At 42.9% G+C, this 27,671-nt stretch overlaps 1 protein-coding gene across 2 annotated transcripts in view; it reads left to right on the top strand.

Moving 5' to 3' along the window:
* LOC148040964 (uncharacterized) overlaps positions 1–27,671 on the top strand; it is an 82,599-nt gene that overhangs the window by 26,937 nt on the left and 27,991 nt on the right. For both annotated transcript variants that reach the window (XM_087675226.1, XM_087675229.1), the window contains 2 exons: positions 11,126–11,177; positions 11,301–11,368. In XM_087675226.1, coding sequence (XP_087531352.1) covers positions 11,126–11,177; positions 11,301–11,368 — 120 coding nt within the window. The remainder of the gene's footprint in view (positions 1–11,125; positions 11,178–11,300; positions 11,369–27,671) is intronic.

Here is a 27,671-nt window from a genome sequence, read left to right as displayed (position 1 = left end):
TTAATCAAATGTACAATTAAAAGATGCAATTAATTTTTGGATGGGCAAGGTCAATTTTCTGGGCATGGATTAAGGGCTGAATTAATTTTCAGAATTGATTAATTCTGAAAATTAATTAAATGATTGGAAATTGCTGAAAATGGATTAAGAAAGCTGCCACTTGGCAAAACTTTCCCATGCAAGTGGGGGAAAGGCTAAATAGGGCTGAAGGGAGAGGGAAATCTCGTTTTTTCATTTTGGAGCTGTTGGAAAGAGGTGTTGGACTGTTGCTGCCAGCTTTTGGGGCCATTTGCCAGCCATTGGAGACCATTTTGGTGATGGAGATTGCATATTCTTGACCTTGGGAAGCTGGCAATTGCTGCTGATGCACTTTCTCCTGAAGATCACAGTCTTTGATGCTCCTATTGTTGTTGGTGCATCCATTTGGGGCTGGTACAGCAGGGCAGTAGCTAATTTTGATAAGTTCTTCTCAGAATTTTCTCTCTCTACAGCATTCTCTCATCTCCTTCAGCCTATGCTCAGCCATTCTCAACAATTCTTAGCCATTCGGAGGAGATCTCAGTCATTTTTGGTGGGCTGATCTGTAATTTCTGCAGTAAACCCTAATTTACAGCAGAAACTAGGGTTCAACAGACACCTTGGGATCCGTGCCAGAGATTGAAGGCTCAAGGGACTGAAATCAACAGCTGATAATTGAAGATTATCAAGGGATTTCAGGAGCCAGCCCATCCCGAATTGATTTGGGGTAGCATTTGGCCAGCCAAGGGTCAAATTGGAGAAGAAGTCTTGGGTGAATCAAGGGGCAAATGACCCAAAAGGCTTGCTGGTCATCTATGACAGCAAGAGCAATTGGTTAGCAAGAGGAGATTGAAAAATCTCGAGTTGTACTTCTTTCAATTGAATGAAAGCTAAAGAAATACCGCAAGGGGCGCCAATTTTGGGGCCAACAAGGTGTCTATTGTCCAAGAATGTTATGGTAAAGTGTGTATTTCATTCTATATGCATTTATTTATTGCTGTAATTAACTCTTAAATGAGGTTATCACCACCCATTCCAAGAAGGAAGGCTGGTTTTAAACAGCAAATGCCTAGCTCCAAACTGTGTGAAGAAGGCTGGAAAACAGGTGCCAGCTGATGTAGATAGCAATGGACAGCTTCGGCTGAGATGTCCTCTGTGAACGGGGTGTGGGCAGCAAGTTGAAACACCTGAAATGTGCAAAAACGAGATTGAGAGCTGAATGGAGGGCAACATACTTATTTATAGGAAGTTTGGGCCCTCCCAAGTGGGTTTGTGCTTATGGGACACTGAAACTCTCTAAGATCTCGTTTCTTTTAAATAAACAAGGTTTCTTCATTAATTAAGCAAGTTTTGGGGCTGTTTAAGTAAAGCTAATGCATTTTTAGTTCAACATCCCCTCTCAGGCCCAACAACGATGCCACGAGAAAGATCTTTTACCCCAAGGCGTCCCACCCCAAAGTAGCCAAAGTATCGGACAAAGGATGCGCGTGGTTGTCCAGTGGCCTATTAAGACTACAGAGGCGATGGCTATCTTACCAAGGGAGCCCAAGTGATCACCCCAGAGAGAATAGTGCATCGGACAAAGGGTGCGTGCCGGCTGCCTAGTGGCCTACTAGGCCCTACAAAGACGGATGGAATCAACTATGGATTGCTCCTTTTTTTTTGAGGTCTTTTTGTTTTTAGATTTGATAGAGCTAGATTTAGGTGTGGGGTTCAAAGCAGTTTTCGCCCTATTGAGTATCCATGCTCCAAACGAGAGAATGATAAAGGATGGTTAGATCCAAGACCTTCACAGAATAAGCATACCATCCCTACCATTATTGGGTGTGGGTGAAGAAAAAGAAGGCTAAGGTTTGGATTTAGAAAATATGTGAAGCAAGCAAGATAAGCAAAGCAAGCAAGCAAGCGAAGGAAAAAACTGCCTTAAAGATTGCCATGGGCAATGCTACGAATATGGTGGATCCAGAGTTGACCACTCCAAAAGACCGAAAAGGGATAAATGCGCATAGATGCATGTTTATATGAACAGAATGCTAATGCATGGGGTAATGCAAAGGGTGATGCAAGATGTCATGCTTACGCAAGATGCAATGCAATGGTACGACTTGGACAGAGCCCTCACAAGGGAATTGTTCACTTGTCCAAGTGCCCTTTTACAATCATGTCATCCTGACGGTGCGGATGAAGTTACAAATGTCCATAATACATTACAGAAGAATAAACGAATGAATGTCTAAAAAACTATAAGCATCATCACTGTCATTAGCAAGAGTAGAAGCCGCTCCCTCTCAAATTGGAAGGGAAAGCATGAGTGAAGCACCCGCTCCCCATCAAGGTGAAGAAGTAGGGGAGGGTATATCCAAACCGATTTTGGGTAACAGGTACTGAAGAATCGGCCGGTTGACCGCTTTGGTCAAAATATCTGCAAAATTATCGGATATAGGCACAAATTCTAGGCTGATAGTGCCTAGCTCAACTTGCTCTCTAGAAAAATGGAAGTGGACTCCCACATGCCGCGTTCGTGGTGTAATGATTGGATTGCTTGAAAGGGCAATGGCACTTTGATTGTTATAGTAGACAACGGTGGGAGAGTCGCATGGGAAATGAAGTGCTGCCAATAAACTCCTTAGGTAGATGGCCTTGGTGGTGCCATCGAAGAGAGCCCGTTACTCAACCTCGGTCATGGAAGCCGTCACCGTCTCCTACTTATGGCTAGACCAAGAAATGGGAGCCATGTCCAAGGTAAAGAGGTAGCCACCATGGGAACGTCGTGTGTCAGGATCTCGTGCCCAATCAGAATTAGTGTACCCCTACAAACATAAACCAGAACCATATGTCAGGCCATAAGAATAAGTACACCGTAAATAACTTAACATACGAAGATAGACAATCCAATGTGACATCCTAGGTGCTGTGAAATACTGACTGAGTAAGCTAAATCTGGTCTAGTGTGAATTAACCAAAGAAGTTTTCCTACAACAGAGCGATAGATATGTGTATCAAAGGGTTGTCCTAGGGTATCCTTCGACAAGTGGACAATATGATCAAGAGGTGTGGCCACTGACCATGTCTGATCCGAAGTGTGCTATTCCACTAGCTAAAGTGCGTACTTCTGCTGTGACACAAAAATGCATCCCCCAGAACGAACTACCTCCATCTTTAAAAAATAAGTCAACAAACCAAGGTCTATCATCTCAAAAGTAGCACTAAGCTTTGCCTTGATGTCCGCTCCACATAGACTTCCTCCTTCAAATAACCATTCAAGAAGGCACTCTTGACATCCATTTGATATATTGGCCAACCGTGGTGAGCGGCTAGCACGAGAAGCAAATGGAAAGATGTCAACCGCACAGTAGGAGTAAAGATCTCTTCATAATCAATGCCATGCTTCTGTCAAAACCCTTACACGATAAGGCGAGCCTTGTACTTATCTAAAGTCCCATTAGCTTTTAGCTTGGTCCTGAAATTCACTTTGTCTCGATGACTTTCAGGCGGCTTGGATGATCCACAATGTCCAAGTCTCATTTCGGTCAATACTCTCTAGCTCCTTTTCCATGGCCTCTCGCCATGGAGGGTGCTGAAGAGCCTCCTGCCATGTATTTGGCTTAGAATGTGCTATGTAATCGATTGTAAACAACGACGCAATTGAAGCCTGAGGAGCAAACCAGGTAGATATTCTAGGTCCCTCTAGAGTGGAACCCGATGGTAGGATCTCCAAATCCCGCATGGTTTGCTGGTACTAGGGAGGTAACGGGTCTCGCGGAGGGGAGCTTGGGAGATGAAGAATTTGCAAGAATGTTAGACTAGGCTCAGGAGAGGCAGGATCTCCGATGATGTGGAAGGAGGAAGAGGATCAGAATCCGGTGCAGAGGATTGCACGATATCGCTCTTGTAAAAAATGACGTCCCTCCTAACGATCACCTTGTTTGTCTGAGGATTGAACAAACGATAGGCTTTTGCTTCAGAGGAATATCCAACAAAATAAGGAGATCAGCTTGGGGAGTGAGCTTTCCTATCTTATCATCAGGCGTGTGTGTGTAGGCACGGCACCCGAAGACTCTGAAGAGGGATATGATAGGCCGAGATCCAAAAAATGCCTCATATGAGGTCTTGTTAAGAAGAGCCATAGGCAGGTACGGGTTGAGGATGCACACTGAAATCTTAATAGCCTCTACCCAAAGGCACTCACGATGACTAGTCTCATTATAAACCGGCAGTACCCAAGCAGAAAAATAGATAAAAGTATCGTACTTATGCTTGAGGAAGTACACCCACAGGTATCTAGAATGATCATCCACTATAAAAAAGAAGTATAACACGCCATTCAAGGCGGCAGTGGACGTCGGCCCACAAAGATCAACATGAATCAATCTAAGAGGCTCCTCAGCACGATGTGTGGACTGTTGAGGGAATGGGGTACAGTGCTGCTTTCTGAGCTGACAAGCTTTATAGACATCATGAGCTAGTTTTAGGCGGGGAAGACCCTCAACCAGCTCACGGTGGGATAACTCATAAAGAGAGTCATAACCAATATGCCCTAAGCAAAAGTGCCAAAGATGCTCATTGTTCGTAGGCTCTTGAGATGTGGCTAATGCCTGTAAGTTGTGGAACACGGAGCCTTTGATTGTCAGCTTGGTTAGAAAGCGAGTCATGTGGTAAAGGCCATTAGGCTGTGCCTCATTGTGAGCAATCACTAAACCACTCTAAGAGTCAAGGATCTCGACTGTGGTTATTGTAAAGAAAACTGCTCGCCCCAACCAGCAAAGCTGCTGAACAGATAATAAGTTCACCCCAAGCCGGGGGACATGGTATACATTGTTCAACAAAGCGAGATCCCAACCCTTGTCAATGTCAAAACTAGCGCTACTTTGAGTTTGAATCTTGATCGAGGAGTTGTTTCCTATGCGGGCCCCCTGGTTGCGGGGGCTCAGGTACGGAAAATGTCCTCTATAGGAGTCATGGGATGTGTAGCTCCATTTTCCACAATTCAAACAAGAGCTAGAGTGCTCAACTGTGACGAGTGGGCCTCCGTGGTAACCTCGTCAGGAGGCAACTCACAGATGTGGATGAGACTCGTATCGATTGTCTCTATGGAGATGATGTGGGCCTCTGCAGACCAATTAGACAAGCCCTCGGGAGTTGAGAATGTTGTCGACTGAGATGGCTAAGCGGTGGCAGTATGAGTCTGACCTTTAAACTGCCCGTTGCCATCACCCTACCTCCCTTGTTGGGGGTTGCCTGACTGAGAGGCGGGGGTTTGAGACTTAGATTTGGGTGTTGTGTCTCTTGCCTTTGATTGTCACTCGTCGTTAAAATGACCAGCCTTTTGACAATGTTGATAATACTTATTCTTTTTAGGTACATTTTGCGACCTTGGTTTGAGTTGTGACCGGGAGTTTCCTTGTGATTCCCTGGATTGATTTTGAGTGGAGGTTTGATTTTGTTTGCCCTTCTCGTGTTGCCCCTTCTGAGAATGAGCAACGAGAGTCCTCTCTGAGGAAGAGTTCATATGAAATTGATCAAACAATCGTGCGCAACGCAACAATTGACACTCAAATTCATAGAAAGTAGGCATGGTAGGCTTTGAAACTATATCTTTCATAAAATTGAAGTATTTCTTGGGAAGTTTGTTCAGAAACAATGTAACTTGATCGTTAGAGGTCTTGGGAGTCCCCGTACTGGAGAATTCAGCAAGAAGTCGCCGATATTTAGCCAACTTGACTTTCAAGTCATTCCGATTAGTGATTTTAAAGAGTTGGAGCTCATGGTTAAGATTTATATGATGGGTCCTACCCCGAGCCACATCGCGGTCAGTCAAGTGTGCCCATCGTTCTGACGCTAAGTCAAAATGCTGAAGACGAGAATGAAACTTAGGCAATAAGCCCTGCATCAGCTCTACAATAGCGGAGGCATTCCTAGCCTTCCATGAGTGGACAACCTCGTATGGAACAAGTGCGGGATCGGGTTGGAGTTCCAACCCCTGCACAAGATCCCATAGATTTTGGGAGTCAAGGACATGTCTCATCAAGTTTGACCAGGTGGTAAAAAATTTGACCTGTTAAAATGAGTCTTATCATTGAAAGTATGCTTAGCAGAAGATAAGGTGGAACCATGAGGTGTGGAGAGAGTGGGATAAGATGGAGGTGGAGGGTAAGATGGTGGTGGTGGGTATGTCTGATAGGAAGAATGAGGGGGAAAGGTGGGTAGATAGAAATAGGCTGGGAGTGTCTAGTGAGTGCCGATTGATGCGGAGGCACTGGAACATGAAGGTTTCCATAAGGTGCCGATGAAGGTGGAGGCACTGGGACACAAAAGCCCTGTCCAAAGCTCGGCAGGGGCACAATAGAATGACCAGAAGGTCCACTAGGTAATGCTATAGCGGCAAGCTATGGTACCAACTGATCCACACTTGGGAGAGATTGGGGGGGATACCTAGGTTGTAATGATCCCGTAAGTATGTGAGAAGAAGGTGGAACACCACCCGATTGAGGAAAGGATGAGATCCTAAAGGTGGTGCCTATGTTTCCATAACCCCTCGGTGTGGTGTGATGTGTAACATGAGGTGTTTGAAAGGGGAATGTAAATGGTGTAAAAGTAAGTGGAGAAGCAACGAAAGAATGTGGTGGGTTTTGAATTTGTGGTGTGAAAGGTGTAGATGCATTTTGTTCATTTTTACCATTTAATGATTGAAAATGAAATGATAATGATGATGATGTACCATGCAATGTAGAAATAGAAACATCAAATTCATTGTGATTTTGAGAAGACAACTGAGAAGGAGGAAGGGTAGAAGAAGAGGTACTTGACTTTTTCTTATAATCCCCACGACGTGTGTTAGCATACAAGAATTGGTTCTCAAGAGAACCTTTTTTGTAGTCAATGGAATGTACTCTATCTTCCTCATGATTTCTATTAGTATATTGCAAAGCAGAAGAGGTAAAAGATGAAGGAACAAAAGACGAATTTAAAGTACCTTGCACTAGAGCGGATGAAAGAATGGAACATACTCCAAATCTCTTTCTTCAACAGGAGGGCCCATCCATGAGGGAGGTCTCGACGGCCCTGCAATATCATCAGATTTATGCGCAACATCTGAAGAGAGAAATTCATGCATGCCTTCATTGAGTAGCTTCTCTTGAAGGGCAATCCTTCGATCGAGCTCCTCAATCTTCTTTCGTCTATAGTCCATGATCACATGATATTCTTCAATCGAAAGCTTGTATAGCCTTTCTTCGTGTTGTCAGAAGTGTCTTCCACTATGTCGAAACTTTGTGGAGCAAGCTGTTCTGCCCACTCTCGCTCGGTTCTCAGTATAGGTTGTTTTGGAGACTGAAAAGGTGTTGATGTGTTCGAAGTCATTTGAACCTATTTTTGTTCTTGCTTCTTGCGGAGAGCTTTTAGATCAAAGGCCTAAGTTTCTTAGAGAGTACTAGGCTCTGATTCCATATAAAAAAATACTCTAACACAAAAGCACGAATAACAATTGTATGACAAATCTCAGACTGATAAAAGAATACAGTTAGGGTAACTCAGAAAAATAACTGAAGTGATATAATTGCTGAATATACAATGCTCATGCAACAAACACACTATGCAGTGAATAAATACTGAACCTCGAACTCTTGTATCTTAAGGATCAGGGCAAGGGTAATGAGCTGGAGAGTGTGTCGTACTTCAAACGGATCCCGAATCGTAGCAAGGCAGCCTTTGGATGTCGAACACCAGCAAACGTAGCAGTGAGAAGATGGATCTGATGTAGAGGGCAGTGAGGAGAGAGAATGTGCAGTAAACGCAGGCTGATGAGAGAGAAAACTGCCAAATGCAGGCAGTAGATGGTGGGCAACAGTAGAGGAGAGAGAAAATCTTTCAAACGCAGGGCAGGAGAGTTTCGTGACAGTCTGGAGGAGATGGCGGCAGCTGGAGGAGAGAGAAAACTGTTAGTACAACAGCTGTAGCAGCAAACACAAGGGCTGTGATGACGTGGCAGGCTGTACGAAAGCGGTGCAAGAACAGCAGATGACTAGCTCCAAAGTGTGTGAAGAAGGCTGGAATACAGGGGCCAGCTGATGTAGACAACAACGGACAGCTTCGGTTGAGATGTCCTCCGTGAATGGGGTGTGGGCAGCAAGTTGAAACATGTGAAATGTGCAAAAATGAGATTGAGAGCTGAATGGAGGGCAGCATACTTATTTATAGAAAGTTTGGGCCCTCCCAAGTGGGTTTGTGCTTATGGGACACAGAAACTCTCTAGGATTGCGTTTCTTTTAAATAAACAAGGTTTCTTCATTAATTAAGCAAGTTTTGGGGCTGTTTAAGTAAAGCTAATGCATTTTTAGCTCAATAGATAATTCATTGAGGATGAAACAATGCCTAGTTAGTAGTAATGCTATTCCTATATTAGAAGTACATGTAGGTGATCTAGGGATTTAGGATGAAGAAGAACTAGATGCTTTTGATGATGTTGTTGATGGGATAGATGCAGATGTTATCAAGAGGGCATCACTACTTCTGTTTGTTTGAGTTATAGAGATGCCACAATATCTGCATGTGAAAAAAGATGTTAGCCAAGAGATATCTATCATTGAGGATGTATCATTATGGAGCTTTGAATCTAGGAGCATATGTTTTTCTATGCACGATAACAAGATACATGTAGATATATGTTTTTTTATATATGATATTGGGACAAAAGTGAATATGTTGGATGGATCAAAATCAAGTGGGTTGCTACTAGTCAAAGGGATATGGAATGCTGCAATGTTGCCATACAATCTAGGTAGATTTATATGTTTTGGAATGCTACAAGGTTTGATGTGCTATCGCTACCATTTGATCCTAGAGGGTCTATTGGTTTTGTGGAGTTGGATACTGAGGGTTGCATGTTATTTGGGATGTATGAGCTTTCAATGTCTTATGATCTGAACATGAGTGCTTCGGATATCTATGTGTTTCTTAGGATGACCGTGATTTGGATTTATAATCTTGGCAGTAGTATAATTATGGGCATGATACTTTGAGTGAAGATGAGATCGCTTTTTGATCTCGGAAGGATGCATAGGTTGGCACATGCCGGAGGATGTGTAGGTTTGGAGGGGGGTGGATGTGTGTGGTTGCATGTTTGATGAAGTAAAGAATGAGAAAAAGACATCCATATAAATATTGAAGATATATATATCTATGGGATACTTCCTCATAAACTTGATAGATTTAATATTCATTATTGAGTTCAAATAGCTTAATGACAATTGAGTTCTAATATAACTTAATGAAAAACAAATGCAAGGAGTTATCTTCAGTGCTACAGAGCATCTAGGCTTAAAAATACAAAAAGGCAACATGTCTTATGAAAAGTGGATTTTTCGACTATTTTGAGACGATTTTTGCAATTTTGCTTGCGTTGGCTTGTAGAAAGATTTGTTGGGGTTGATTTGAGTACCTAGACGACCATATTCTGAGTTAGTTTAGGACATGACTTCTATCCTCAGGGTTTTGATATTTCTTCCTTAAAGTTTCTACTTGCCTACTGTTGATGGATGCCTTGGGCTATCAAAAGAGTGGTTGTGATCTAAGAGGGTGTGTATAGTGTATAAAGTGTTTTGCAGAGTAATAGATATAGTATTTTTGGTTCTCTTGATTCTTCCTTCATCTTGTCTATTCTTTTGAACCCCTTTGGTTTGTGGCTTGATAAATATCCCCCTCCACATTGGATCCCAAAATGCAGCAAGCCAACCTTTGAAGTCATCTGGCAATAGCAAATGCAGCAGTGTAGATGCTGAATCAGTGTTAGACAGGAAAAGGAGAGAGAGGGAGACTGCAAATGCAGCCTTCAAGAGACGGGCAATAGGCAAAAGAGCACTAGGGAGACAAAAATGCTGAAATATTTGATAAACACAGCGTTCTGATGACAAACACAGCTTGAGGATGATGTTGCTAGTTCGAGAGGACTGAGGAGCAGCAAATGCAGAGTATGCAAATGCCAGGCTAAAACGCAGCCACCAAGAGGGTCGGCAACAGCTGGTAATAGCAAGAGAGTGTGAGAAGTGCATAGGAGAGGCTGGAAATAGACGCTAGATGGGTGTAGATAGTGTCGGGCAGCTTCTGTTGAGATGTCCTCTATGAATGGGGCGTGGGCAGCAAAGCTCTAGCACTTGAAACCTCCAAAAACGAGATTGAACTGAGTGGGAGGGCAGGGTGTCTATTTATAGAAAGTTTGGGGCCTCCCAATTAGGGTTAACATGTGGGACACGGAACTCTCTTGAACTGCTTCTGGCTTAAAAGAAATGGCTAAAATTCATTAATCAAGTTGAGTTTGAGGGCTATGACAAACAGTCTAGAAGGTGGTCTTTTTTTGTTTGCAAAAAAAATTCTGGCTAGTTATATTACTTAGAAGAAAATACGAGTACAAATGCTCAAAAGTCTAGCTTGATCTGTCTACAAATCAAAATCCACTGATGTATACAAGTCTCTTAGGGCAGTCTCATGCCTGATAAAATTGATGGTCCAACTTTGGCATCCAACCAACACTTATGAGAATTGCTGAGTAATTTCTGATCGAATTAGGAACAATTCAAGCTTGCCTTGGATCTTTGATTTTGGTCATTAAGTAGGAATAATTCTCTTCTCATGGATCTTTGATTTTGGGTTGCTTTATAAGAGACATAAAGAGTGTTTAAAGTTGTATGTATCTTCATGCAACTTGCACTATACACTGCATTAATGATGTAAAATGAGATAGTGGACCTTGATCCCTCTATCCCTTGATGAAATGTATGGCTAGACTTCATGCTACTTAATTATGATGGAGACTTCTTTAGGATGAAGTAATACCTGCCAGGTTACAAAACTGTCATGGGTGGATGTCAAGATCTGTCATAAGTTTCTGTGTTCCCATCACACGAGGTAAATCTGATTATGGATTGTGATCTAGATTTTGTACTAGCTAGTGATTTTGAAAATGATGACAAAATGGATGTCAAGATCTGTCATACGTTTGTGTGTTCCCATCACACGAGGTAAATCTGATTATGGATTGTGATCTAGATTTTGTACTAGCTAGTGATTTTGAAAATGATGACAAAATGGTTTCTCTAATCAAACATTGTTTCAGGTTGATGAAAGAGCAGATTTTGATACCATTAAAAAACGATACCGTCACCTCGGTAAGGATGCATGGTTTTACATATAATAAAACAAAGGTTGGACATATGTAAACCTTCATGCTTGCAGTTTACTGGAAGTCATGCATTTGAACTGAATACTTTGTTTTTTCTGTCGTGCAACAGCGTTATTACTTCATCCTGATAAAAATAAGCACGTGAAGGCAGAGGCTGCTTTCAAGCTTGTATCTGAGGTTTGGAATTTAGCTGTAGTTATGATTTCTTAGCTGTATAAAATGTTATGTCTACCCAGGAACAGATTTTTGTGCATTATGCCTATGTGCTATAAAGCTTGACAGTGGTATAATACCCTGAATTTTGTTCCCATGATGACCTACACAAAAGGTACAATTTATCATAGAAGAGGGAGATGCTTCAAAATGCCACAATTGGGTGGTTGTCAGGAAGAAAATCTTGGCTGGAAAAGAACGCCTTTCTTATTTGTGTTGAAGTGACACTGTTGCTGGTTTCTTTCTTAAGTCTAGTTCTTTGGATTTATGATGATAATGTAGCAAATTGGAATATGTTACTGGTTTTGTCTTCCTGAAAGGGGAATTCTGGTTGTCTACCAATATGGTATACATCCAGTTTTCAGGAGATGAATATGAATCTTGAATGGTCAAAACTAAGTGGCAACCGTCTGTTGGGACATCACATTGTTTTTTGGAAAGTGTGAAAATCAGGGGGTGAAGGTTTTCAACACATGATAACGAAGGATTCGGCCTTTTTCAGCAGCCACATAAATGGGACTTTCAGCAACAGGTTTTTAATGAACATTGTTTGCAGAGATACCACACGCCATGTGTGCGTGCACATACAAACACACACATACACATTTTAGTCAACTGAATAATATTATATAAAAAAATATGCTAATATAAAAAACATTGACAAAAGGGAGTACTGATCCTGATCAATATCATGAAGTCTAAGGGAGTCATATAAAGACTGTTGCAGAGATCTCCTTAAAAAGGTAAGAGGATCAATAGCAAAGTCATTGAAGATCATACAATGTTGAGATTTTTAAATGGTTCGAGAGCCCAAAATCTGGCCCAAAAGAAAAGTAAAAGTAGCTCCTCAAAACAGAAGCAAGACCCAACATGCAGAATCTGTGGGCAGGGATGATCCCTCTGTTAGAGATTGTCATTCCCTGGACAGCCAGGAGTGTTACAGTGTGCAGAGCAGGACAGAGCAGCAGCCACGTCAGCAGCCATGTCATCGCTGCCAGGGCAGATGCCACATGTGGCAGTCTGCAGTCGGCCAGGTGCAGTTGGACAGTTCTGCACCAGTCGGCTGCATTTAATGCAGCCAACCTGGTCATTATTTGGCATTTCTTTTCTGCTATTTATAGCAGCCCTCCAGCACCTTGTCTATCACTTGTATCTGACAGATTACAGCCTGCTGGTGACGGAGATAGCAATTGGGGTGACGGAGATCAAGGTCCTCAAGGCGGAGACATACGCAGATATTCTCTCTACACCCATGTATAATTCTGCATTCTTATACAGCATTCTTCACTGCAGATTTTCTGTGTTTCACTGTCTTTTTGTCTCTCTCTCTTCTCTCTCCATTCACTCTTTGTCATGGTCATTCGCTTCCGCATTGCTTCACTCTGACACCCTCAAATATGGTGACAAACTATCTAGAAAGCCACGGGCTGCAGGCCAAAACCACAACATGTGAGGGATTATTTCCATTGGTACACCACATCATTGACATGCTGAACCAACAATGCTTGTCCTTGCAAGAAGCACTCCAAAAGCCAACACAACCACTAGGCATCTCCAGAGGAAAAGTCTCAATTTAAGAGGAAGCTTATTTTTCCATAAACTTTCCAATGTTTTTTCTCAGAGAAAAGTATCCCAAATGAGAGTTAAAAGTAGCCTTGTAAGGGACTTCCAAAACAAAGTTGTGCTATATTCTCTCCCATCTCCAGTGGACAGTATGGAAGTACTTTCTCCAACAGTGGATGCATCCAATAGGTCTATAGCATGGCTTCTGGTGGTTCCAAATATACCAAACAATGATGCTAGCTATGAGCTCACATCTATAGCAGAGTCCTTGGGTACACGCTACTTGTGAAAAATATGATGTGGCAATCTTGCTCAAGAGCTTCCCTGAGATGAGATAGGTGTGACTCCCTTGTATATCCTCATATCCACAGGCTGGATCTTTGTCCGTGACCCACCCGACTGTCCCCCAAGTCACAACCATAGACTCTGGTGTGCAATGAAACTAAACCCTAAAGCTTCATAAAATTTTCCTCCACTAGGATATCTTTTGACAAATGCTAGAGAGAATTAGGTTGATCTTTTGTCCATGACAAAGGAAAAACACGTAGATACACCACTTTGCCAATCATAGAAAATGAAGATAAGAGTTTGGTATTTGGCAAAGGATACTACTAACTCCAATCAGCCAATCTAATTGTGAACCAAGTGGCAGAACTGGTTGGAAGGAAAGCAAAAGATCTTTAATCTCATGCCATGGTGGCTTATAATGCATGCCCAAACCGTATACCTTGCATAACATCTTTTATGGTGGCAATACCTTTCTTTGCAATGAACTATGCTGTCCTAAAGTCTACTCCAATGAATGCATTCTAGGTGCATGGAATTTCCTTGCTACATTTGTTGAGGAATCCATTTTTATACATCCGAAACTCTCTCCAATTGACAATGAGCTTTGTGGAAAATGGATAACTAGGGACTCTCTCTCAAAGTGGCTAAAAATAGCTTTCCAATGAGTGATTGTCCAATGGCTAAAGACAAAAATGAGATTTGTGTGCACAATGCGGCAAACATGATAGACCAAGGTTGTTTAACTTGCACAATTTTCAAGACTATTGTAGACCAATGCGGCAAACATGATAGACCAAGGTTGTTTAACTAGCACAATTTTCAAGACTATTGTAGCTTTTCTTACCAATATATGATCCTGAATACTCAGGATGTTCAAGTCACCATGCACTGTGGGAGAACACACTTTAGCAAGAGCGGTCAATTTGAGTCCCTTCTTGTGACTTTTTAATATTTCATTAAATATCCATGGCCATACACACAAATTTATCAATATTTGCCTTGTTCCAAATGATGAATCACATGTGTGGGCATTCTTTTTTTCTTGGTGAAACAAGTTGATCTATTATATTGATGTACAACAAGTGTTGCATTTAGTCAAGATCCATGAATCACATGTGTGGGCATTCTTCTTGGTGAAACAAGTTGATCTATTATATTGATGTACAACAGGTGTTGCATTTAGTCAAGATCCAATAGATCAAAACACTCTGAAAAAAGTGAATACATATGGTGGCCAAGCTCATGAAGAGAGACAATCAAACAAAGGATGTTGAAGGGATCTGTGAATGAAATTGTTAAGTGCCCAATGGTAGGTGATACCAAAAACAACATGATTGCAAGATGCCAAACCATCCATGAAGCCCCATATCTAACTCAATGAAAAAAGTACAAGTGAGAAAGTAAGGCAACAGGAACAATGCCAGGGAGCTGGAAGAACTTCCCAAAAGTGGTAGAGGGAGCTCTCAAGTATGCTGAGACGTGATCAAGGAGGGACCAAGAGATAGGGCAATGCCAAAAAACATGTTGGATTTTTCTGTGAACTGCCATGCACATGCACAATGTGATCCCCCAAATTATGCTTAGCAAGGAAACTGCCCATTGGCAAGGCACCTACTAAAGAGTGCCAAAGCAAAATCTTGATTGGAGAGAAAGCTTGCCTTTGCAGATCCAGTGAAGATGTTTGTGCCACTATGTTAATGTTTTATCTACTTGCCACAAAGCCTTGACATGGTTAGGGATCCATGGTGGAGAAAGGACAAGAAGTTATACCAATTAGAAAGAGGTAAAGGTTTGGAGAAACTCCAATCTGAGAGCGTGAAATATTGATGCAAGGTAGGATGGGCTCTAACAAACATAGAAGATATTCCATTCTAACTAGCTGATAGTGCATCCCTAGATCATATTTAGCTGAAGTAGCTTCAAAGCAAAGCACATGACCCTAGTTGTCAACAAAATCATCAATATGATAAATGCCTTTTTTGGCAATAAAATAAGCTTTTCTTGGGTTTGCCTAGAATTGACAAATTCTAACACCCCCTTGCAATGTCAATGTGATGAAGTACAAGGATGATCCTTCATTAAAGGGTAATAAGTTTAAGGACTTTCTAAAAGCCTGAAACTTTTCACGTGGTAGTGCTTTGGTGAAAACGTCTACAACATTTTCTTGTGTGGATACATACATCAAGCTGATCTCTCTTGCATACATCTCTCTCTGACATAATGGTAATGCAGTTCAATGTATTTTGTGCGAGCATGAAACACAAGATTTTGTGCCAGTGCAATAGTACTTTGACTATCAGAAAGAATGGGCGTGGGACCCTCCAATGGTATATGTAGTTCAGCCAACAATCTATGTAGGCATACACATTCCATTGAAAGCAGAAAATAAGGAAGAGAAATCTGCACTGACTGAAATGAATGCTGAATACACTGAAATGGACTGATCAGTCCCTGCACGTAGCCCGAAGCGTTAGTGAGGGCACCAGATCAGGCTGATGATGATGGCAGCACCACCACGGGGGAGAAGGAGTGTCGGAATCTGCAAGAAGACAAGTGATCAAGTGGGGAGGGGGGCTGCCTATAAATAGGCAAAGGACAAACCCTAACCCTAACCCTAAAATGGGCACAAACCCTAAAATGGGCGCAAACCCTAAAAATGCCCTAAAATGGGCGTCCCACAACAGTGACCAAAAAGTGGCCAGGCAGCCAGTGGCTGCCCACTAAAAGAGGCCAAAAAGAAATACACAACCTAAGATAGCCAGTCGAGAGTGACTAGCCTCCCCCATCATAACACATGACAGACATGTCAGAGCTTCTAATGTCCTCGTCTGACTCAGATTGAGGCTCACAGGCAGGAGGTGACAAGGCATGACAAACATGACTGCTAACACCCCCTCTCAGATCCTGGATGTGGCTGAAGGCCAAGGGAGAAACGGATCCTAGGGTGGCAAGAGGAATGCCAAGGTCGATGAAGTCCGTCGATGTAGACTGCTGCTGAAGGAGCTCCTCACAATCCTGGGAATCCCCCTCTAAAACACTAGGGGCCAGGGAATCCACAGCCGCATCACCGAGATCGTCCCCCTCTGAAAGGGATGGGGGGTACGAGGGAACCACCGGAGGAGAAGGTGGGGGATGGGAAGGAACCTGTGGAATAGAAGGTGCACAAGCGGGAACGGGTGTAGCAATAGACTGCCTCGGAGGACCCTGCATCAAAGAAGGGGAATGGAGCCTGTAAAGCCCGCTCTCCTGCCAACCTGTAAATAAGACAGCTCCGGTAAAAGAATCCTCAATAACAATAGCATGCTCGGTGAAGATCACTCGTGTGCCAAGCCTCGTAAGGCCATAAAGTGAGAGGAGGGGAAGGCCCAAATCCGGAACATGTAGGGCCTGTGAAAAGGAGCTCGAAGGTCGGTCGGTAAACAAAGGCAATGTGCCAACACCACTAATAGGCACCGATAAAATGTCACCAACAGTGACTGAACCCTTTGATGGACGGAGATCCTGTAACAAATCACCTCGGGGAGTCATATGACTCGAAGCACCACTGTCCATTAACCAAGGCTGCGCAGAAGACACTGCAGCCACGGAAGAAGGATCCTCCTCCAAAGCATGGATATGAAGGAACACTGACTCATGGGTAACAGCTGGTGTAGAGGTAGAAGAAGGCTCCGATGTAGATCCACCCTTCGCTCCCGGACGAAGGTGAGGGTACTTCTTTCAGCGTTTCTCCTCGGGATGTGTCCCTTTCCCACAGTGTGGGCACTTCGGTCTCTCTGAATCTGAGTCAGAGCCTGAAGAACTGTCCTTCTTCTTAGCCTTTGACTTCTTCTTCTTCTTCTGTCCTCTCGAACCTGCAACAAAGGCTCTAGTGGAGTGGGATCCACTAGCACTGACCTCTCTGAGTCGCTCGTCATGCTCCAAGACAAGCGGGGATAGCTCCTCCCATAGAAGCTTCTCACGGGTCCTCGATGTAAGTAGGCTGGTGTAGAAGACATCAATCCGTGGCGATTGCAGCTGAGTCAAAAGAATCATAGCCATGTCTTCAGAAGATATCGTCCGACCGAGGGATGCAAGTTCATCCCTCATATCCTGTAATCTGTTGATGTGGTCCTTCAGGGAAGGACTATCATCAATAGCGAGCATCCGCAACTTCTTTTCGAGAGATATCCGGTGGGCAAACGTCTTCTGTTGATAGAGAGACGCAAGCTTTCTCCACAGATCTGCTGCAGTCTTCAACCTGTGAACATGAACAAGGATAGAATCCTGCAAACTCAGAAAGAGGAAAGATCTGGCTCTAGAATTGAGCCGATCCCATAATGCTGCACGATCCATAGATGTCCCATCTGCAGGATCCACCTGAGGCCGGGGAATAGGAACAGAAACAAGCTCCCAAAGATCGAAGGAGTCCAAGATACACTCCACCTTGCAGGACCATAGAGAAAAGTTGGAGCCATCCAACCGGTCCTCTTTGGGCAGCTGAGGAAGTACGGGTACCTGTACAGGGGGTACCAAAGGCTGCATCTTCGGCCCACTGGAAGGGAATCGCCGAGATACATGAATAGAAGGGGGACGGGAAAGAGGAATAGACTCCGGACGACGGTCCTCGTGATAGAAATCACGCCTCCGTTCAGATGAGTGTCGAGACAAAAGCTCGTCATCTGAGTCATCAAAGCCCGTAAACTGATGAGAAGACATCTTCCAATCTGCAAACACCAAAACACAACAAGGGAAGGTTGCTGGTGCCGAAACACAAACACCAAAGGCTCCTGAGCTGGCCGCCTTGCACAGAACGCAAGGATGATGTCAAACGCAAATGCTAACGATGCAGTCACCACAGAAAAACAGGCTCCTGCCTCAAAACGCAGCCTGGGAATAGGTCGCCAGCAGGAAAAGAGCCGCCTGAAGATGGAACAACGGCCAGAACAGCAAGGCGCAGGCTGGAGGAGTGTCGCCCAGCTGGAGGAGGGCCGCCCAGGCTGAAAACGCAAGCAGGAAGAGGTTGGTGATGACGTGGCAGCCACTGGAGAAGGCGCCAGCAGCAAACGCAAATATGTGACACCAAAACAGGCCGCCTTGATCAAGGAGATGGTGCAAAAGGTGACGCCTCAGCTGTTGGAGACGTCTTGACCAGCAAACACAAAGTTGTGGGTGTTCTCCCGCGTAAAACTCAGCTCCGTGTACTCGCCTTCGGCTCTGATACCATGTGAGAGTGCGCTGCGGAAGAGGAAATACGAACACGGAGGGGGAGAGAGAGAGAAAGCAGAAAATAAGGAAGAGAAATCTGCACTGACTGAAATGAATGCTGAATACACTGAAATGGACTGATCAGTCCCTGCACGCAGCCCGAAGCGTCAGTGAGGGCACCAGATCAGGCTGATGATGATGGCAGCACCACCACGGGGGAGGAGTGTCGGAATCTGCAAGAAGACAAGTGATCAAGTGGGGAGGGGGGCTGCCTATAAATAGGCAAAGGACAAACCCTAACCCTAACCCTAAAATGGGCACAAACCCTAAAATGGGCGCAAACCCTAAAAATGCCCTAAAATGGGCGCCCCACAACAGTGACCAAAAAGTGGCCGGGCAGCCAGTGGCTGCCCACTAAAAGAGGCCAAAAAGAAATACACAACCTAAGATAGCCAGTCGAGAGTGACTAGCCTCCCCCATCATAACACATGACAGACATGTCAGAGCTCCTAATGTCCTCGTCTGACTCAGATTGAGGCTCACAGGCAGGAGATGACAAGGCATGACAAACATGACTGCTAACAATACCTCCTCACTTGAGATATGGTATATTGCATGTTGGGGCGTGTATTGCAAAGATAAACAAGACAACTAATAGCCTTGTTGTAAATTACAACATCAAACATCTCTTCACCATCATCCATATACAACTTTAGACTTGGCTCCATAGGAGTGCACATAGGTTTGCAGCCTTGCATGTTAGACCTATGTAAAAGCTTGCCCACATATTGTGATTGTGACATGATGATACCGTGCTGATTTTGGGTGAATTGAATCCCCAAATAGTAGTGTAGAGAGCTCATATCTGACATATCAAATGCATGTTTCAATTCATCTTTGAAATTTGCAATTTATCCTCTTTAGGTCCAATGAGTAGCATGTCATCCACATAAAGAATGATAATCAACAAGCCTCCCCCTTTATTCTTAATGTATAGAGTGGGAGCAGTTGGACTATTTTTGAACTCTTTTTCCTTAACCATAAACTCTAGAGATTGTGACACACAAACATTCTCATGTAGATCCCCATTCAAGAATGCTGTCTTTATGTCCAACTGATGTACTTTCAAGCCATAATTTGTAGCCATAGCAATGACATATCTGATTGTACACATACGAGATGTAGGAGCAAAGGTTTTCTTCTCTGTCAATGGTGCTATCAACCTTCGTTTGAGTTTAAAAACCCATTTTATGCCAATAGCCTTTTTACAAGGTAAATCCATAAGATCCCATGTAGAGTTAGTGGCAACAGAGTCCAACTCTTCCTGCATGGCTTGCATCCAATGTACATTTGTTGAGCTTCGTCCAAGGAAGTAGGCTCATCATGATCCAACAGTGAGCTCATGAACATATGCTCATCACAGACATCATCTACTTCCATAAAATTAGCCAAATGTGCCCCCCCACATCATGTGCTACATGCCTAGTAGCCCTTCTAGTGTGCTGAGGGCCGAGGCAAGGAAGCATCCATCCTACTCTCTTGGAGAGTTCTTAACAACCATTTAGGGACTCTTTGAGCTGCATTCATAGCAGCCCTTTTATGCCGTATTGCATTTTCCATTGCATGAGGCAATCGAAGATCAAGTGCATGGTGTTCAAGAGCATGTGGTGTAGCAATGGCTTGCTGTAGTATTTTGTTCGGCCATTTCCAGCTGGTATGGACTCCAAAGAAAGTGGCATAAGACCCTCAAAGACATCACCAATGTCATGGGTGGTTGGCATCTCAATAGATCATGTGAAGATGCAACATTTTCAGCAAATATAATATCCTGACTAACAAATACTTTCTTTGTGCGTGGATCATACAAACGATTATCTTTGCTCTCTAGAACTGTAGCCAATAAAAATACATTTTATAGCTTTGTCATGGAGCTTTCTACAAAGCTCTTTCGGAACACGTGTATACATAGGTTATGCATCCAAACACTGGAAAGTAATCAACCTTGGGCTTCTTGCCATGCCAAACTTCAAATGGTGTGATCATCTTTAGTGCTTTGATGGGTGTATGATTTAAGACATGATTCACACACTAAAGGCCTTCAAACCAAAATTTGCGTGGTAACCCCTTGCTGTTAAGTATACGACGAGTTATTTGCATAAGTGTTTAATTTTTCCTTTCAGCAATACCATTTTGCTAAGGTGTCATTCTAATTGTGGCTTGATGCATAATGCCATTTTTAAGCAAAAATGTCTCAAAAAGCACGAGACATGTATTCCTTCTCTCTATCGATGTGAAGTGTGTGCACTTTCAAGCCAGTTTCAGCCTCAAGCTTTGCAACAAGATGTTTAAAATGCATAAACACATTAGACTTTGCTTTCAGCCCATACATCCATGTATACCTTGAGTAGCCATCAATAAAAGTGAAAATAAAGATGGCCCCGAAGCGCGCGTCCTCATGGGACCACAAACATCGGAGTGAATAAGTTGCATTTTCCAGACAGCATGCATTGCACTATCCTTCTTGAAAGCAAACTTGTGCATTTTGCCCAAAATACATCCCTCACATGCATGGGGAGGTGGGGTCTCCACTAGAGGCAATGTATCTACCATCTGACACCATTTAAGGGTCATCAGTCTTGCCATAACTCATATGTCTATAGTGGGCATGCCATAGCTCTACATTCTGCATTGTGGGTGAAAGAGTACTAACTGTGAGAGCATCATGAGACCGTCTGTCATACGTATCCAACAAGAAGAGACCCTTATACAGGGTGCCGGATAGCCAAAGTGTATAATCCATCTCTGTGTCTTTCACAATGCATTTGTCATCTTCAAAGGTGGCCCAAAAGCCATGCTTATTGAAGGCAGATATAGACAATAGATTTTTTGTGATGCTAGGCACAAACACAATATTTAAAAGTATGAAAGTGGAACCATCTGTAGTAGTATCATGATTGAACTAGTGCCATATACACGATAACTATTGCTATTGGCACATGTAACATGCTTCCTTGGTGGGGCTGAATGCAAATATGTGAAGAAACACTTCCTAGAAGTGATATGCCCGGATGCCTTGTTGTCAAAATATGCAGAATAATAGCTCTTTTTACTGACAAGGCAATCAAAGATAGATGCACATGACAAGGCAATCAAAGATAGGGCGTGTGCATCCTTCGAGTCCCACCTTTGTTGATTCTTGGTAGGAGGGGGAGGGCATGTAGTAGCAGCAGCAGTAGCCTGTCCTCTATCATTACGCTTAGGTGTCTGAGGTGCAAGACCACCTGGTCGCTACAAATCACCAGTGACATAGTTTCACAAATCCTTTGTCACAAGAAGATTACGCACCATAAAACTCCACAGAGGGTAGTTGGTGCCATCAAGCTTGTCCTATTGAGTGGGGACACTAAATATGTTACTCTGGTCATTATGCCCTTGATATGCTATGCTACCTGTGATGCACAAAAATCAGCAGCCAAATACTTCATGCTGAAGTATAGAATGTACTTTGCTAAGTACCAAAAATCCCCACATGGGATTAAAATGCAAGTCCCAAATTGTGCCCAAGGTTGCACACATCAACAGTCAGCCTGCAATTTACAGTGATACATTGTTGTACCGCTTTTGCCTTGAAATGAGTGTCCAAAAAGACAATTTACAGCAATTTAATGCTGAATCTCCCCAAATTTTACTGAAATCCCCAAAATTCACTACTAGATTTGACTGGTGCAACAAGATAATGCTGTTGCAACACCTATTGTCTGCCTTGGAATGCATGCCGAGCAAAAGGTCCAAATTTCTTCCCAAAATTTTAAAGAAATTGAAGAAATTTATACCTTACACTGAATTTTTGTGAAAATGTTGGCTCGGGACACATGTTAATAGGAACTAGCAATTGTAATCCGCCTCAGAATGTAGATTCAGGTTGATCCTTGTAGTTATGGGCAGAACCTTCTGTTGTGAAGTGGACTTAAGCGAACTTAGGTGATAGACCCCATTTTATTCTAAGGAGTACTGGGTGGTGTCACTTAGGAATATCTCTTCATGGGCCGCCAAGTTCGTCTCACTACGACAAGATTGGTCACTAGTTGATCAGGCTGAACATTACAATGCAAAAACTAAAGAGAGGGCTACTATCTGGGAAGCAAAAATAGTGCCTAGATGTCTATTATACACTTTTTAGGGCAAATAACAACTTGCTCCACTTCTTGGAAGAAAAAGAGGAGGAACTCATAATGCATTAGGGTAATTTTCATTGCCTTTGCATGTAATAAAGAGCATTGTGCGTTGAAGGTGCATTCAAGGATGAAAGTTGGCTGCCATGAAGTCGAAGCTAGACAACATGCATGGTTATACTAGGAAGTTATGTGATTTGCCACAGCACAAGTCTTCCATCAGCACAAAGCAGGTTTTCAAGCTGAAGCATATTGCAGATGGTAGCATTGATCGTTGCAAAGCTTGATTGGTTGCAAACTGGTATGTCCAATAACAAGGGATTGACTACAAAGAAATGTCTGCACACCCACTTCACATATGATGACCATACACATGATCATTGCTCTAGTTGCACACTATGGATGACATGTGTATCAGTTGGAAATGGTTTGAAGAGGCTTATGTTGCTCAACCACTTGGTTTCATTCAAAAAGGTCAAACAAGAAAAGTGTGTCAATTGATATGGCTTTGTATGGCCTAAAATGGGCTCTGTGATTTTGATACAAAAAGATACCTTTTGATTACCCTTGGCTTTTGAAAATAGTCTGATGGAGAACACCCTCTACATCACACATGATGGAAAGGGCCTTGTCATTCTCATATTGTACGTTGATGATACTAGGGGAATGAGCAGAAAATTGCAGCTTTTTAAGATGATTTACATCAAGCCTTTGCTTCCATATATCTTGGTCATTTGCTTTATTTGCTTGGCATTTAGTTTGCTGCTGTTGAGGGGGTACTGCTATGCAACAATCTAGGTACATTGGACAATTAGTTCAGCGGTATCAGTTGAGGACAGCAAATGTATTTCTACATGTGTGAAAACTGGTTTTCACTCTTCCATTAGGGACGCTGGATATCCCTTTGATGCTTTGCTCCATCAACATGCTGTCTGATGTTTGATTTTTAAATGCAATAGAAGGTCGAATATCCAGTATGTAAGTTTCCTAGTTTAGCAGATTTATGCATCTGGGTTCATGGCATTGACAAGGGGTCAAACATGTCTCCATTACTTGAAAGGCACTCAAACATTGGAGTCCACCTCAAGCTATGAAGTTGAATAAGAGGCAGCGTGCGCAACCATAGTAATGTGTTTAAGTCAAACAACTTGTAGCTGAGTTGTACATTGAATACAAGTCTTCTACACATGTTTTCACTAACAATCAAAGTGTATTGGCAATTGCAAGAAATTCAGTATTCCATGGTTGTGGTATATTGATAAAAGCTCTATCTAGAGACAAGGTTTAAGTCTTTTGCAAGGCTTTGGGCCTACTATTATTTGGGGATTGATCCACTAAATACTTGTTCATGTTCACAGAATTTACTTCAAGGGGATTTGTTACATCTTTTGTAGTCCTAGTTTGGCTGTAGCTTATATACTTTAGAGTTTGTACCATCCATTTTACTCTCGCTTAAGCGAGGTAGACTTACATGCAAATTGTGTCTATGCTTTGTCATTTCCTACCCTCTCTTTTATTATTTCCTCCCACTCTACTTGAACACAATAGATAGAAAGGATACACTAGACAAAGAGAGACACTACTAGAGCTCCAAATGTCCCTGTTTGAGTTAGACTCAGGCTTGATGATACATAGAAAGGACACGAATGAGATTCTTACTGCTAACGTCTCCATTTATCACCAGTGATTGTGAGGTCTGTATCCCTAGAGAGCAACTCCATACATTAGGGATGGGGTTACTAGATTGTGGCTTTGTCCTTTTTGCACTCTCTTTCTATGGCGGCAAGGGCTTTGAACTCTTGCTGTCCTCTATGTGAGTAGCATCTATAACTGTCCTCATAGAAGATATGGGTTCGAAGAGGGTGACTCCAAGGTAAGATAAGACGATAAGCACTCTAGTTTGTTGCCTTGTTAGCTGAACTATGCTGCAGAGAAGGGTTTCAGAAATGTGGTTTGTTGAGGCATATATAAGTGCATCTCATGTCACACAAAGGAGGACTTTGTAGAGTTGAAGTTCTTCATATATTTGGAACTAGCTACTTTTGGAAAGCATTTGTCTTTTCCACACAAATTTTAGAAGGCTTCATTGGGACTTGAATTGACTCTAGATGAAGCAAACCTGTCCTTTCCTAAATTTGAGGTATTAAAGGTAATCACTTTAGAAATAAGGTGGGATCTCATAGGAATGCCAAGGCTTTTAGTATTTCCTAGAACTGTATGGACGAGTCAAGATTTTGTAGGGTCTTCTAGAACTTTTAAGGGAAAAATCTTAACAAACATCTTCATACCAATTAATGGAGAAACAAGACAAGGATGAGAAAACATGTTAGTGAATTTCAACCTTTATTTGGTCATTTAGGACAAAACATAAAGTAGCTTCTTACTAGAAGTTTCAATCCAATGCCAAACAAAGATAAGAAATCTCCTTCTATGAAAGAGGTCTCATTGTAATTTTCCATATTGAGACTTAAGTTTCCACAAGGTTCAAGAAGTAGAATCTTTCCATAGAAGCAACTACACAATTTCTATTAAGAAGAGATCCATAGAATATGAGAGGATGAGTTGCATCCAAATCAAGATGCCTCTCATTGACGTGTCTGGTATCCTTTTTGTTGAGAAACGACTTCTTCAGTTTACATACTTCATTTAGGGTTTTGCAGTGACAATCCCAAAAAGGGCTGATGTTCACATTTTGGTTACTTTTTCAGTGGTGTGCCACCCTGGATAGCTTATGCCTATAAATAGATAGTCACTTCATTCATTCTATACCACTTCAGTCATCCTTCACCCCTCTTCCTCCGTCAGTGTGACTCTCTTCCCTCTTCTCTCCACTACTACCCATACCTGTATTGGAGGACATCGTAGTTCGTGATCACCCTTCCCCTTCTCCTTCAGGCACCTTGTTCCATCACTTAAGTCTTGCATTTGGAGCTCTCCTAGCCTGATGTCATCTTCTCTAGCATTGACGTCAACTTCTTTCATCAAGGCTCTCTTTGGATTTGCGTTTTGTTGTCTTGAGGCCTTCTTCTTGTTTGGCATCTCCTCGTGCAGTCTGGTGTCAGCAGTCTTCACTCTGCAACAACACCCACACCTCGGCATTAGCTTCTCTTCCTTTAGGCGTCATCACTTTTCCGCGTTTGATTGTCTGTGAGGCTTCTTCCACCTTGGCGACCATCCTTGGCATTAGTCATCAGTATGTGGGTTGATCTCTTCCTGCGTTTAACAGCTCCAACACACTCTCGATTTGCGTTTTGTTGTCTAGGCTCACTTCCCTGTATTTGAGGATTGTGGTTCACTACCTTGACAGTTGGTGATCATCTTCATTTCCGACGGCATTAGAGGATTGTGGTCGCTCCCTCAACAACTGTTCTCCACCTTCATGTGATTACTTCGATATTCCATTGCTTGGAGCATTGTGTTTCGCTTCCTTCACTGTGCAAATTTCAATAGGTGCTGTTGTCTAATTTAGACAAGACAATGCAGTCATCTATTGAACTTTTGCTGTGCTATATCAGCTTTTCTTCTCATAGCATGATTTTGTGTATCATCATCGTGTTCTTCTTGTGTCTTTGAGTTTTTCTTCTCTCTCAGTGCTTGTTGTACACACTTTGTGTTTCTTCCCCCAAACCCTATTGTCTCTCTGCACTGTCACATATTTTGACATGGTACTAGAGTGTAGGAGCTCAGAGAGTTAAAGACCTTGTTCTTTAGAGAAGGCAAAGATAGGTTGTGGGTGAGGCATTATCTATTGATTTTCCCCTTCACTTTTGCTACATCACTAGGAGAGAAAGATACCCTTATCTTCCTCTCCCACCCACCCTCCCTTTTACAAGTTGACACTTTTGTGCTATGACTTCTCCACAGGCAAATGGACGGATCATTGGATGTTCCTCTTTCAGCATCATCGGACCTCACACCGATGCTTGCCGACATGGACCTTTGCTCCCTACACCACCGGAGTATATGCATTTACCCCCAAGCACTCGTTGTGCCACCTCTCCCTTCTAGGCCACGGAGTTTATTCTACATCGGCATTTAGATTTTTATGCTCAAGGGAATAAGACGTATCCAATGCGCACTAAGTCCTCCGAGCAAAAGGAGGATCGTTTGGTGCCACAAGCTCCTCGCGACTGTTGCAATGCGCTAGGGAGGTTGCTTCTTCTTCTTCTTCTAGGGTTTCGGGAATGCCTCCTTGACAATCCTTGATTTTCTAGTTTGCTCCACCGAGAGACAAGGATTGTTGGCTACCATCCCCTCAGTAGTCTGCTTTTTCGTGAGATAGTGGTTTGGCTCCATAGTCCACTCCATTGAGAGAGATTGGTCCTTGGCTCCACTTTAGCCTCACCTTTCCTTACCCTCAACTACTCAGGTTTGAGAGGTGACCTTTGGGAGTTCTTCGACATCTTTGATACCCCAGATACCTTCTTTGGTATGACCAATGGCACTTTCTTTGTCATCAGATGATTCGGATTCCGCAATCCATGAGTTTTTAGATTTCCTCTCTCACAAAGTGGGATTTAGAGGGGAATGTACTCTTTTTCCCCTTGGAGCGGGCTTCTACTTTTTCAGCTTTAGAGGAGGCCCTTGCGTCTCCACCTCAAGGGGGGCACCTACTCATCATGAAGTGTTGGGAGTAAAGGTGCCTCCGCCTAGCCGCCCGTGTATTACTACACTGACAATACCCGCCATTGCACATTGCAGGTGGCGGGCGCCCGTCACTGTCACTTTATTCTTTATTCTTTTAGTGACAATTTGAATAAAGGAAGGCCCGGTCACACATTGTGACTGTTGGAGTTTCCATTTTGTGTCTCTCTCTTTCTTATTCTTGCTCTCCCACCATAGCTCTTCCAATCAAGCTTTGATTCTTCTCACCTTTCAACTGATATTAGAGCATGGTTGCTCGAGCATTTCGACTTGGTTCGTGGCTTCTTCAACTTCCTATTGATTACCTACACTCATTGGGTTTTCCTCCCGGCAGTCATAGCCGACTCTCTGTTGATGGCTCCTCTGTTGATCATATTTTGTCTGTGGGTTCCATCCCACATGTATCTCTTTGGCAT

Source organism: Lygodium microphyllum, chromosome 1 (assembly GCF_053477565.2).
Source record: "Lygodium microphyllum isolate KBCC chromosome 1, Lygodium_microphyllum_v1.1.10, whole genome shotgun sequence".
Lineage (NCBI taxonomy): Eukaryota > Viridiplantae > Streptophyta > Polypodiopsida > Schizaeales > Lygodiaceae > Lygodium > Lygodium microphyllum.
This window is presented reverse-complemented; position numbering and strand designations above follow the sequence as displayed.